At 37.1% G+C, this 13687-nt stretch overlaps 1 protein-coding gene across 2 annotated transcripts; it reads right to left on the reverse strand.

Moving 5' to 3' along the window:
• Nucleotides 1–6132: 6132 nt before the first annotated feature.
• Nucleotides 6133–11381, reverse strand: LOC139148884 (uncharacterized). Of its 2 annotated transcripts, none has more exons than XM_070720312.1 (8): nucleotides 11176–11381; nucleotides 10133–10383; nucleotides 9786–9917; nucleotides 9496–9594; nucleotides 9249–9370; nucleotides 8775–8846; nucleotides 7759–7791; nucleotides 6133–6982 (listed from the first exon to the last, which is right to left on the reverse strand). In XM_070720312.1, exons 2-8 carry the CDS (start codon nucleotides 10329–10331, stop codon nucleotides 6887–6889), a joined length of 753 nt encoding a protein of 250 aa, XP_070576413.1. In that variant the 5' UTR covers nucleotides 10332–10383; nucleotides 11176–11381; the 3' UTR covers nucleotides 6133–6886. The 2 variants fall into 2 exon arrangements, with proteins under 2 accessions (XP_070576413.1, XP_070576414.1); XM_070720313.1 differs by having other exon boundaries at nucleotides 11172–11360.
• Nucleotides 11382–13687: the final 2306 nt, after the last annotated feature.

A 13687-nucleotide genomic window follows, 5' to 3' on the forward strand; every position in this document is an offset into this window, starting at 1 on the left:
ATTCGAGGAGAAGACATTTTGGCGCTTCCAGCCCGATGATTTTCACATTATTCGCTATCCTCGACTACATCCCAAATTATACAAAAATATCTTTCAGTCTAAAGCAAATGTTTACGAAGTGAAGATATTTCAAATGCAAATGTGGTGAGAGGTGTGCAGTTATGTTTCTTTCCATAGAAATAATGTGAGCACAATTGTTTTAATTTGTCGAAAACAATTGTAGACTTTGAGACCGAATTTTGACTTCTTGTCTTTTGTCACTGAACGGTGCAGTATTCATATACTCTCGAGGTAATCCATAGGCTCTCAAAGTTATAACTTCTCAACCGTTCGTTTGCTGTTTGTTTTTTACCTTTGGTTTGCATTTTTTATACGTTTTCAGCTTTCTATCTCTATCAGTGGAAATATACTCAAGAATTTGTTTGAAACCTGTGATGGAAACTGAAAACACGTTTTAGCAATATAAGAGTTAAATGTTTGCTCAAGATGTCAATTGTCAATTGAATGTTACTCGTTGAGCAGACCACCATTCACAAACGTCGACTGCATTCAGTTTTCTACAAAGATACCAACAGCACCTGAATGGAGATGTGTATAGAACAGGTGATCGCATAGGTCTGAAATATTTTATCGATTAAAAGTGGGACCACCCCTCCCTCCCTCCGTTCCCTCCCTCCCCCCCCTCTCTCTCTCTCTCTCTCTCTCTCTCTCTCTCTCTCTCTCTCTCTCTCTCTCTCTCTCTCTCTCTCTCTCTCTCCTCTCTCTCTCTCTCTCTCTCTCTCTCTTTCCATTGACGCTCGAGGCTACTGAGATCATTTTTGAGATGGGTTTCATCCGATCAAGCCATGATATAAACATTCTTAGCCATAACATTACGGAACAACTCCGCATCTCAGAGTTAACGTTCAGTATACTGTATGTACATTATGAAATAATTCCGTTGGCTACCAATAATGCTATACAGCATCCCCTTCATCCAAGAACACTTATTTAAACGAGCTTGTCATTTGAAAACCGATGGAGAATTCGGTGTGAGTACATCGAATCTTTTATTTTGATGTACGCAGTGTCATGACAGGAAAATTCACTCTTTGAAATTAAGCATCGTGAACGGACCCGCGGGAAAGATGGATAGAATTTCCTATTTATGCTCTACTCACAAACGTTTAGACAACTTTAAGTAAGTCAAGGACGGCAAATATGTAAAGCATGAATGTGAACAAGTTATTTCTCTCTTAAATATTACAAAAACAAGAATTTCCCTCCCAGTTCTTCGTTTTGTTTAGCAATGAAAACACTAATATTTTGTCTCAATTGATTAGGCCTAGGTTGTTAAGGTCATTCGTGATCGGGTCATCTTTCCTTTCATGGTCGTAGAATGGTGTAGATTTCTCAAGTTAAAGGCCCTCGTTTGTGAAACTGCTGCTTACCAACCAAAAATAGTTACAAAACTACTACAATTGAGCTTGTCCGTTTACTCTTTGTATGTCAGGTTAATCGTATGTCTGTGCTTACCTAATAAACATATACACACACAAAAGTATTATATATATATATATATATATATATATATATATATATATATATATATATATATATATATAATATGTATATATTTGTTATACAACGTTTGTCCCGATACATAGTGCATACGGTAATGAATATTTAGTGAACAAGTTGTTACATATTGCAGCGTTACATATTTATGATATTGTAGACCAAGTAGCTGACTTTTACAAAATTCGAATACCCAGGTACGATTATTTCGTTTAATACAGCATAAACATATACACAAAACTAATCTTGTATGATAAAGTGATAAAACAGAACTGACCTGAAGTACCTGATTCAATACTTTTAGTTCTCTAGTGAGGAACAGAGTCCAGTATTGCAAGCTAAGAAATTCAAATCGTACAATCTTGCAGGTCAGCTAACACTGTTTACCTTAAGGCCGTTCATCTGCGACAAAGTGACTTTTCTGTTCTCGTTTTTCGCTTCGTCTTTTGCAATTCGTCGACAAATTTGCTCATTTTTCGCATGTATGTCGCAAGTCGTGAAACATAAAGATATCATTTTCGTTGTCTATCTCAGCTCACCTACGCCAACAGTAAATTCACACAAACTTTCAAAAATATTCTTTCGTGGCTTTTGTACCGATGCAGCAGATGTTTTGATAGGAAATGTAAAAATCAATATCACGTGATGAAAGCAATATGTCTACAACCCCTTCAATTCAAGAAATACAGGAAATGATCAAACCACAAATTGACATAAAATTTCAACAAGAAATTCTGTAGAACAAACAATGCAAAGCTTACCCAGGAAAGAGAATCCACAAAGTGAAAAATATTTTTAGTACAAATTTACTCACCAAGGTAACGGCGGCTGACTAGTTCCTGCCTTTAAAAACTGCCAAAAATATTTTCGCGAAACCGGTGTAATTTGTAAGCGTAGATCAAATTGAAACTTCTGTGCTGACTGTTTGACGTTTGAAAGACGGCGTGAGTTTTGAACTGACAGCAGAGGCTAGAGTCCTATTAACACCCTCTACTGTTTATGCTTTGTGTCCGGCGTCCTGGAGACATGTATAAATACTAGGAAATCGAGTACGCCAATAATAAGAGCAAAACAGTTAGGATTCGTTTATTACTATAGCGCCGTAATGTCGACATCTTGAATTCTCTGGAATGTTATCTCTAACACGAAACGCTGATGCTTATTGGTTGGTGACCTGATTGGTAAAGCGCCGTAGACAACTTGGCCATCGCTGTTACCAATAACCATCCAATGTGATCAAGCGTGGCGACGGTAGCGGCCCCGGCATCTGACGGAGGGACGGACAGTCGACGCCGCAATAGCGTCGGGTTTCTAACTTCTTGTTTATCTCAAAGCATCCAATCGACTCTAGATATTTTGACATGTTAGTGAGCTTATTGTCAGCCATTTGGCTGCAATGCTGGCCGCTGGTCACGATTGGTGTACTGGATTGGAGTCTTGATGAGTTGTACACCTGAAGTCTATCATTCACGTATAATTACTACCTCAGAATACAAAACGGGACTGTCATGCCAAATATAACCGAAGTTCGATTACGATTGGGCTCTCCAAAGGAGTTTTAATGAGAGACTCTTGCTCAACTACATGCGTCTTTCTCTTTACAGATTTACACTTCATAATTAAATCTTATGAGAAAATCGAGATATTCAGGAACGTGACGAGGGGAGTGAACACAAAATTATTGGCAGGAAATACTGATTTGTGTTTGAAGAGCTCGTTAAGTAAGCTAACTATGGATTGTGTTGATGGACATTGCGTACTGGTTTCATTGGCAATTCCTGGTATACTTTGTTAAATTCAAGTCAGTTTTGGCCCTCTTCAAGTTTTGGAGGTTTGCAGCTGTCGGAAATAAATTCCTATAAATGTCAACCACCGAAATATAGAAAGCAGAATTTGGGATCTGTCCAAGCATCGTGGTCTGAAGACAGTGTAGCAAGAGTGTTTTTTCTCACTTGGTTCTGCCCAGGGAGAGTCAAATTTGTCATTCTGCCGTCCATGTTAAATGTTTTACTTCGTTGAGTTCTGTTTTCAATAACACAGCCACTGTGCCTTGAATCCCTATCTGCCGTTGTGGATGGTTTTTTTCTGTTCTTCATCTATTTCACGGTGGCATGCCACTACGGTATTTGGCATCGACTGCACTGCAATGGAGACGCCAGGACTGTTCCATTCAAACTTCTTTTTACCATCGATGTTTTACCCTAAAAAACATTCATACGCGATTATTTTGTAGTATGTACGTGCTTCAAAACACAAGTTACGTTAGCAGAGGATACGATAGATCTTATTATTCCATCAATTTGTTTTCAAAATCAGGCAATAACTGATAATTGCTGAGGGTTCTCCCAGCGCCGTGTGACGACAAAACTTTAAACTAAATAAATAATTGAAAATAAAGAAATCAACGAGTCATGGAAGCAAGACAAGACTGCTCTGTTCATGGAATTTCCGAGCACGTCGCTCAGTTGACTCACGCTTTTCAGAAAATGGTAATATCTTCATCCATGAAAAGTAGCCTTGCATGTCACGTGACTTGCTGCCTCGGAATTCTTCCGCTTTGGTTTTGCTGAATTCTTGTCTTTATTTTAGGTGTAGCATACTTCTTTGAATTCATAATGCACTGATCATATCGATTTTCACAACAGTATAGTCAATGTGCGTTTTAAATCTCCTCACACGAAGGGTCTTGTCGTGTGGGACAGCAACTGATCAAGCAGATGACCAAGATATCGCTCAATAAGGATGTAGTGTTACTGAAATAACATTGTTACGGGCAGTTGGGAAATATGGTAATATGACGTTGTTGCTGTCAATCAATTATTAGCTTAACGGAAATAAGTACCGCCACCCAGAGATACACACACTGTTGACTTGTTACTATCACCTCAGTGTCAAACAGATGATACTGTCTCTGTCCATGAAAATATGCGACAAAATCTATACAGTGTCCCATTGGTGGAAAGACGAGAATCCGTGAGTGAAGAAAAGTCATGGCTTTCAAATAAATAAACTTTAAGTAAAGCGCCAGGTGTTGAAAAATGTGCACAAAACAAAACTATACATGTATAGCAAGATGGCGTTTGCTCTCCCGTAATCGAGATAAATTGTAAGTCAGCAAATTGCTCTTCTGATGTAGACGTTCTGAGAGAGAGAGAGAGAGAGAGAGAGAGAGAGAGAGAGAGAGCCTCCCTCTTTTTTTGTACAAATAAGGCCTATGACACATGCGACTATCTCGAAAGTATTCCGAAAATCGTTTGCCCGATGACAAATATAATCGAAGTTGCAAGCATATAGAACGTGAGTGGTGTTGCCGGTTTGAGAGGTTTTGTTCGAGAAATACAAAATATAAACGATCATATTGCAGCAGAGTTTTTTCAAGGACTTAAAATTAGTTTGATGACATCGCTGGCGACTTTCAGGGCCGAAATCTCTCACTAGGAATTAAAGCAAATATTTCTCAAGTTCTTACATCTTCAGTGTCGTTGGTCTTACGTCACAAGGACACTTCTTGAATATATTAGAATGATGAAAATGAATATGATTCCAATGACGATTTCAAGGTGGTGAGTTTCAAGTTGCCAATCTCGGCAAATGGGTAATCGACGTAAAATGTTGTATTTATCCCCGAAGCTATAGCAACTTGTAAGCTTTAACCACAAACCGAGAAAACGACTATAAATAACTGATAAATATTTATTCAAGACATGTCGTTTTACTTAAATAAATAACGCTTTCGTCTTGCGGTCAATGCCTTTAATTCCATGATTTGTGTGAGAACAGCTCTGTACCTGCTGGCCCAATCACAAAGCAGCAAACGATACCCGTGTGTTCTCGCCTCGCGAATGTTTTTTTCTTTCAGTACTAAAGCTTATAGGAGAAAAGGGCTACAAACTGTTGTGGTCTTATCAACAATTCAGATAGCTAAATTAAGGTTTAAAATTTTGTCTCTCCGTGCACTATTAGGAAGTCTTTGAAACCTTTTACTTGCCTGACAACTGACAATGCAATCCACGTGATTCAGTGGTCCGTTTCTGCATCATGGTGGTCCAATAGTCTACTTATTTTACTAACATAGCGAGGCAAAGACTCCGCCTAAATGTTTGCTTTATGAAGGCAACCACCAAATGTTATTCTAAATTAAATATTGTGGAATTGATTGCATGGGGAATTCCAGTTAGCGTTGTATACCTGGAATTGCACATGAGTAAATTCAACAAAGACCTTCATGAAATGTACTTATGTTTTACCGCGTCTATCGCCAAATGTTCTTCAAAGTAAATATGACGAAAGCACTATTTTGTGACGACATACTCCGTTGGCTTTTTCAATAAAAGTGGAATTTCCGACAGGTTCGGCCAGCGGTCTTTTGATCGTATCCAAATGTCAACAATTTGAAGAATTATTACACGAGATCTAGTTCCCCCGATCCACACTGACACACACGCAGACACACACACACACAATCTCTCTCTCTCTCTCTCTCTCTCTCTCTCTCTCTCTCTCTCTCTCTCTCTCTCTCTCTCTCTCTCACTGCCATTGAAACTTAGATCAATAAAGTCTTAAACGATTTTTTTTCTAAAACTATTTATTGGTGCTGGCAACAAGACTACATTGCGGTGAAGTATGTTATCTACGGTTGTATAAGGACGAACGTAAGACGTAGAAACCCCAAACCAAACAATGAGAGAGGGTAAATATAGCATGGATATAGCGATACTGATCATTAACATGATTAAGTGAGACTAGTAGCTATAGAAACGAAATAATCGCTTACGGCTGCAAGATATTAATAGATATATCTATCTAGAGTTAGGTGACTGCAGTTTGAAGTGCTATTGGTAATCAAATGAATAATTTATTGTCTCCTCATAAATCTAAGTGTTCTTAACTATCGCTTCTACTTGTGACAATATTGACAAATGCATAAACAAGCTACTGTAGGAGAAAAAATAAAAACATCTGATTATATTCAATTCCATTTCCATTCCACATATATAAATATCCTCAAACTTATCATACAATCAAACGAAATAGACAAATATAAACATTTTATACTTTGTAAATTTTATATCTTTCTGAATGCTTCAGTAAAGCCCACCCACTTCAGACCTAGAAACATGTCCATTTGTTTTACATACGTTTTAATGATTCTTTTCAATAAGATTATTTCGATCGTTTGGTTTTTTTAAAGAAAGTGAAATTTGCGATATGTTCGGTCAGTTGTTTGTTTATTGTATGCAAATGTCAGTAAACGGGCTTGCCGAGGAAAAAAGTCATTTTTAGGCTAGTTGAACAATCACCGACATTAATTCAGACCTTTTAGAGTCAGTTACATAAAAGAACCATTCGAATCCAGATAACGAGGTGATTTCTTGGCCACCACGGAGTGAATGCGATCTTGTCCATCGAGGAATCGGTTAGATCTCTGTAACGAGCAAAAACAACATTAAATAAAGGTGAAATTATGTACTGCAGTGGCCATCGCACACCCAAGAACTCATCTGGGGGACGGAGGCACAGAACAGCCTTTATGTTAGCATATAGCCAAACAATTAATCATTGGTTCTGTAAAGGTCAAACCACAATTGGATCGGCTGATAAAAAAATTTCTAGGGTAATGGTTGCTTGTGGCAAAGAACTACTTGAAAAGCAATGTTAGTTGATATGGGTGAATTGAGGATAAAGTGAATGTAGAGTCAGGTATAGGGGAAGTTGGAAATGCTTGCCTCTGTGTTGTTTAGACTATAGAAATACCGTCGACACTAAGTAATAGGCGATTGTAGTGTTTATTGTGGCTAGCCGTGAAGAGACCTCGGTGTTGATGAGGTCACCGTTTTCCTTCACTCTTGATTGGTTACAACAAAATATAACGAGATGCTTACAAAAGGATACACGGTTCCTCTCGTTTTTGTTTGTCAATGGGAAGCAAATTTTGCAGAGAGTTGTCAATTGGAAGCAAACTTTGCAGAGAGTTGGCAGCATGGGCGGTCGACATACACTGCATACAAACTAAACGTGAATCGATTTGAAGAAAATATTTGATCGGTTCTCATAATGAAACTGTTCAACACGATCTGGAAACAGAGTTATCATTCACCGATCAGACACTGTTTGATTGATCATAAATTATTTTTTTATTATTTGTAGGTTTAATTTATTTTGGTGTACTTGCCGCACAGGTATTGTAAAGATCATACTTACACTAGCAAATTGATCACTCAGGTCGTACGAATTCTGAGATAAAGAAACAAATAAACAAGTCAATTTTTCTGGTAAATATAGCTGGTCAGACCTTGTAATGTGAACGTCGCAGTTGTGTATTTGACAGCTGACATACTGATGACGTCATGTTTAAGGAGGGAGACGTATGTATGTATGTATGTATGTATGTATGTATGTATGTATGTATGTATGTATGTATGTATGTATGTATGTATGTATGTATGTATGTATGTATGTATGTATGTATGTATGTATGTATGTATGATCCGACATATACATATACATTTTTGAATTTTTAAATTATTGGTCAACAGGCCCCCTTCTCTCTCATTTGATATGAAAAAAATCCATGTAGATTTTATGATGCTTTCAGATTTTCTATTCCCCTAAAAACAACCAGGATCACATATAATCATACATAATTTCGGAACACATCTTTAGCAAAGATTTATTGAGATATCGAATTGCCAGGTAGATTTTCTTATGATCGTGAGATGATGAATATTTATGAGACGTGATATTCTACCAGGACTACATATCACAAATGCAATGTTTTATTTGATGACATAGAGGTACGAGTCGTAAGTTGAGAAGATAGGAATCGGACAATCTCAATTTGCAGCTGGCAGTATGTATGACCATTTGAGATTTTTATTTATTTTTCACAATTCTTCGTTCCATTAATTGGTACATTACCGTTAACTGGAAGACAGCGCCGCGGGCGGCAAGGAATGGTAACGAGAAAGGATATTCAAAATACATAGTATATGCGACACTGTTGATAGCAGGAAAGTGAGATCACAGAAACATAAACTTCAGCGTCATCATTTGTCCAGTCAAGTTTTAAACACTTACAATGTCTTTTACAATGTCTTGCATATCTGGAGTTTTAACACTCAGATATTGAAACAATTATGATCTTGAAATACCGAGACAACATGAACGCTTTTTTCTGAGGGACAGACCAGTCAGGTTGGAAGACAAGCAAAGCTTACCCTCTTACTAAACTTGTGTGGACTTTTCTTCGCAACTAAGCCGTTTCTCTTTTCTCCTTCATGGTACTCATTCTGCAATAACGAAATCAATAGTTTCTTCAGTGAGATCATTGTTAACTGTCCATTTTTTACGTCTGTTTTCGTGTCAACGTGTAATTATAGTATAGCTTTGTCAATGTCACTGGCATTGCCAAAACTATAAAATAATAGCAATAATGTACCCCCCCCTCCTTTGTGGACTCAAGCAAACTTTACACTCCAAAATGTACTAGGCATGTATGTATGTATGTATGTATGTATGTATGTATGTATGTATGTATGTATGTATGTATGTATGTATGTATGTATGTATGTATGTATGTATGTATGCTTGCATATATCTAATTAGGTATGTATTATATACATATGCATATCCCTCTATGTATCTATAAATGTATCTATGTGTCTACAACCTGTGTATACAGGAGGCATCACCTTTTTGTTGATTTTCTGTACGTTGGTAATACCGTCTCCATTGTCTTTGCCACCCTGCTGTGATTGAAAGAAATCAACGAAACTCTCTCTATCTTCCATATTTAGTATGCAACAGCCAATATCTGGAGTGAAGAAAGAAGAAAAGAATTAACAAACTATCAAATAATCAAAGCTAGGCTCTAATTATAAAATACACTGGTAGCAAATATAGATTCGTGGTCGGCCGGGAGATAACATGTTTACTTACTAGCTGGGTCAGCACAGTCTGTCTGTATGTCTTCGCCCCAGGAGTCATTGCACGCACACTTCAAACCCTCAAACAATCGTGAGTGCACAATTTTGTTATCTGAAAAAATAACATTAAAGAATCGTATAAAACGTGAATATAATACCAAAAGATACAAGCATAGATAGATAAACACACACATATAGATAGATAAATAAATGGATAGATAGATAGATAGATAGATAGATAGATAGATAGTAACGATAGCCACTTATATGTAAAATTGAAATAGAAATTCAGGTCATTCTCACCTCCTGTACTTCTACCAGGCACACATGGGTTCGGTGGCACTTGATATTTTTGGGAATCTATTTCCGGTACAGCCATTTGGGCGTTGGGGAAATTTGCAGGACCTGTTTGCTGTTTTCCCTCTCCAGCGCCACCTTGATCAAGTGAAAGGATGACAAATTATGCAGATTTTCTTTTACCAATATTAAGGTGAAATTTTTTTACTTTACGTAAATCCATTTCTCAAAATAACCAGATGGCCGACAACCCTTGACTTGAAGTTTGACGTCACAGGGATTGTAAACGCAAGCCAACGCCTGATCGTTTGTTCAGCAATAGTTCTGTCAAATAAATGCAATGTCAAACCTACCTGATATATATGTAAATGCTGGGATATGTAATTCATTACTGTCAGTGTTCTCATCTTCACGGGTTCCATAGTTATAAGCATCTTGTAATAACAATCCCCGCAGAGCCAATCGGTCGGCTGGAGACAGGTCAAAATTAGCCTGCACCTCTAAGGTTGCTAGTAACAGCAACGACAATGTAAACACTCTGCTCGACATCATCTTAGGAAGGTTGGCAGCTTCCTTCTTGTGGATGGTAATTCGTTTTTTTCAACTGCAAGTCAAATTGCACGGCCAAAAGCGTTATTATCGACCATGTAGTCTCGCCTTTGTGACAAGCTTGCTCTTTGTCCGCTGTGTAATTTGCTAACAATTACAGGTAAATTAATATCAAAAAACATAACTGTGTCATTATGCAGCTCATGTAAGAGCGTTCACCATCAGTTGATAAACCTTACCTCTGAAACAATATATATATATATATATATATATATATATATATATATATATATATATAATGATTTGAATAAAATCTGAATATGCAGTTTTTTTCGGACGGCAATTGCGTATGAAATATATTTCGTACAGAATCTACAATTACAGTTCTACATAGAAAGAAAAGAGTCCGTCGCCGATTTGAGGAACGCTTTGATTCCGGTTTGTCTGAGAGTAGATCGTTTGCTCATTGATCTTAATGGCAACGAACCGACATACGTGTCGACTATTCCTTTTATTCACAAACAAGATCTCATAAAGAATAATATATTCAAAATGGCGTTCATATGTCAGTGACAGCAATCGATGGAACAGACTCGCAATAATTAGATAGTGTCACTGTATCATTACCCTACCCACTTTCTGAAATTTATAATTTGACATCGCAAGTCTTCAAGAAATATTATTTGGAGGAAACTTGCCATAGCTAAAATTTCCCATCGAGGAGAATTTTAAGGGCAAGAAATTATTATCCTGACGAAACACAGAGCAAACCTACACACTGAAGATATCGCTAAATCATCGTAAGAAACGAAAACAGAGAATTATGACAAAATATCTCAATACCTACTTGAACTGGTACCAGATGATTGCTGTCTTGTAACTTAGTGATAACTGAATACGTGATAAAAATAATGTAAGAAAGTCGATTCTGTCTTTGATATATTTTCTTCGCAGGAAAGAGGCAGAATAGCTTTATGACGTCAGCTGCTGTGTGGACGCCTCTTCACACCTGAAAAAATATGCTATTGAATTCGCAAAGCTCTGCGCATGTTTGCGGAGACTCATTATCTCTGACGAGGTCATGAATAATTTAAAGTAATCAGGAAATGAAGTATTAAATTAGTCCTGATGTCAGGTTGTCATAGAGACCAGAGTAGTTGTAACCATGGTGAGGGCGCTTCTTCCATCCAAGATTGCACGGGCAGTTTTTAATATTCTTCCGTGGCCACTGAGGGCGCCATGCTGTTTTCTGAACACAGCTTTCAGATGTGTAAACCACATTCTTGGATGATATCACCGACAAAATAAAGGGACGAACAGTGGGAACAAATAACAGTTCAGACAGGTCAGATTCGAGGACATTTTACATGGGTTGGTGTTAAAGATATTTTCATCTGTACAAGCCCATCTCAACACACCAGGGTTAGTTCAAATATGTGACATCAATCAGCACATTCATTTCATTATTCATTGTACATTTTCAGCACCTTTTGCATTGTTTATTTAAAAACCGGATGAAAATTCAGATGTTATGGCTAAGACTGTTGATATCATGGCTTGAGCGGATGAAATTCATCTCAAAATGATCTCAGTAACCTCGAGCATATATGGAGAGAGAGAGAGAGAGAGAGAGAGAGAGAGAGAGAGAGAGAGAGAGAGATTGATGGGTAGATGGATGGACGGATGGGCTGGTGGATAGATAGTAAGACAGACAGACAGACAGACAGATAGATAGATAGATAGATAGATAGATAGATAGATAGATAGATAGATAGATAGATGAATAGATAGATAGATAGATAGATAGATAGATAGATAGATAGATAGATAGATAGATAGATAGATAGATAGATGAATAGATAGATAGATAGATAGATAGATAGATAGATAGATAGAGAGAGAGATAGATAGATAGATAGATAGATAGATAGATAGATAGATAGATAGATAGATAGATAGATAGATAGATAGATAGATAGATAGATAGATAGATAGATAGATAGATAGATAGATAGATAGATAGATATGTGTATGTGTGTTTGTGGCGGGGTGTTCCATCCAGTCTGGTGCACGCTCGCTAATTCATGAAAAGATTGTCGAAAGTCTGGTAACGTCACGACCCGTATTAAAAACACATGGAGGAAATCATTAACAACTTAAAATTAATACATGGTTCATGCGGTATGCACTTGCTCAATGCAGCGGCAAAAACTCCGTACTCCCACGGAGCAACCACCGCAATCACTTTAGCTGAAAAAGTAGAAACTCACAGAAAACTTGCACGTTCAATTCATACATCCCAGCCATGAGTTATAACATGAATATTCCAGTTCATGTTTAGCAAATTAATGACCATAAATTTTAAAGATCTCTTTAGTCATACTGTCGGAAGGCGACTGTTGAGCCAAATTTGAGAGAACTCTCCGGCTATGAAGCAGAGGAAACACATTCAGCGAGTCTTTTTGTTTCCAATACAGATTGCTATCCAGAGGAAGGACACAGTTCTGCTATAGAGGGACAAGAAATAGAAAACTGATCAATCGATTTCTGTCTTTCAGAGACTGGCAACATTTCATTTAATCTCTTTGCAAGATGTTTAAAATAATGAAATTGCAGAGCTCCCGGAGTTGATACAAAACATTTTAAATCTCAAAATAGTAAAAGATTTAATTAGTTTGGTCTTGAAGGCGACATCTGTTGATAGTATTGTCATCAGTGTCGTGAACAAATTTCAATATAAGCTTAATCAAGAAGAAAACATTATTTTAAAAATCGTTTTACAGTAATCCAAACACATTCTTGGGTTCTTTACATCGGCGCTAAGTTGAGTCATAGTCGACTACATTGATCAATACTTATTATTTTCACATTTAACATGATCAAAATTCTTACATAAGTGTGAAAATACGGACTTGTGTGTTACAGTAATACTGCAAACACTGACCACTGCCTGTACGTCATTTTACAGAACAGCTTTGTTTACACCGACTAAAAGCTGCTTAGTCACGTTGTATCGTGGCGATATTGTCAAACGATAATTACATCTCTGATTCAAAAGTTCATCTAATACTTGATTTTTCAGAAAAGGTAGAACAAATTATCCCTTACCTCCTGGATCTGATGATCTGAAGAACAATTTAACTTGACTTATGGCAAGCACACACATGACAAAGTTTCTGTGATGTGAGTGTGCGTTTTCTATGTATGTATGTATGTATGTATGTATGTATGTATGTATGTATGTATGTATGTATGTATGTATGTATGTATGTATGTATGTATGTATGTATGTATGTATGTATGTATGTGTATGTATGCTGTATGACATGTTATTACATACGTATGTATGTATGTGTATA

This window comes from Ptychodera flava, chromosome 14 (assembly GCF_041260155.1).
Source record: "Ptychodera flava strain L36383 chromosome 14, AS_Pfla_20210202, whole genome shotgun sequence".
Classification (NCBI taxonomy): domain Eukaryota; kingdom Metazoa; phylum Hemichordata; class Enteropneusta; family Ptychoderidae; genus Ptychodera; species Ptychodera flava.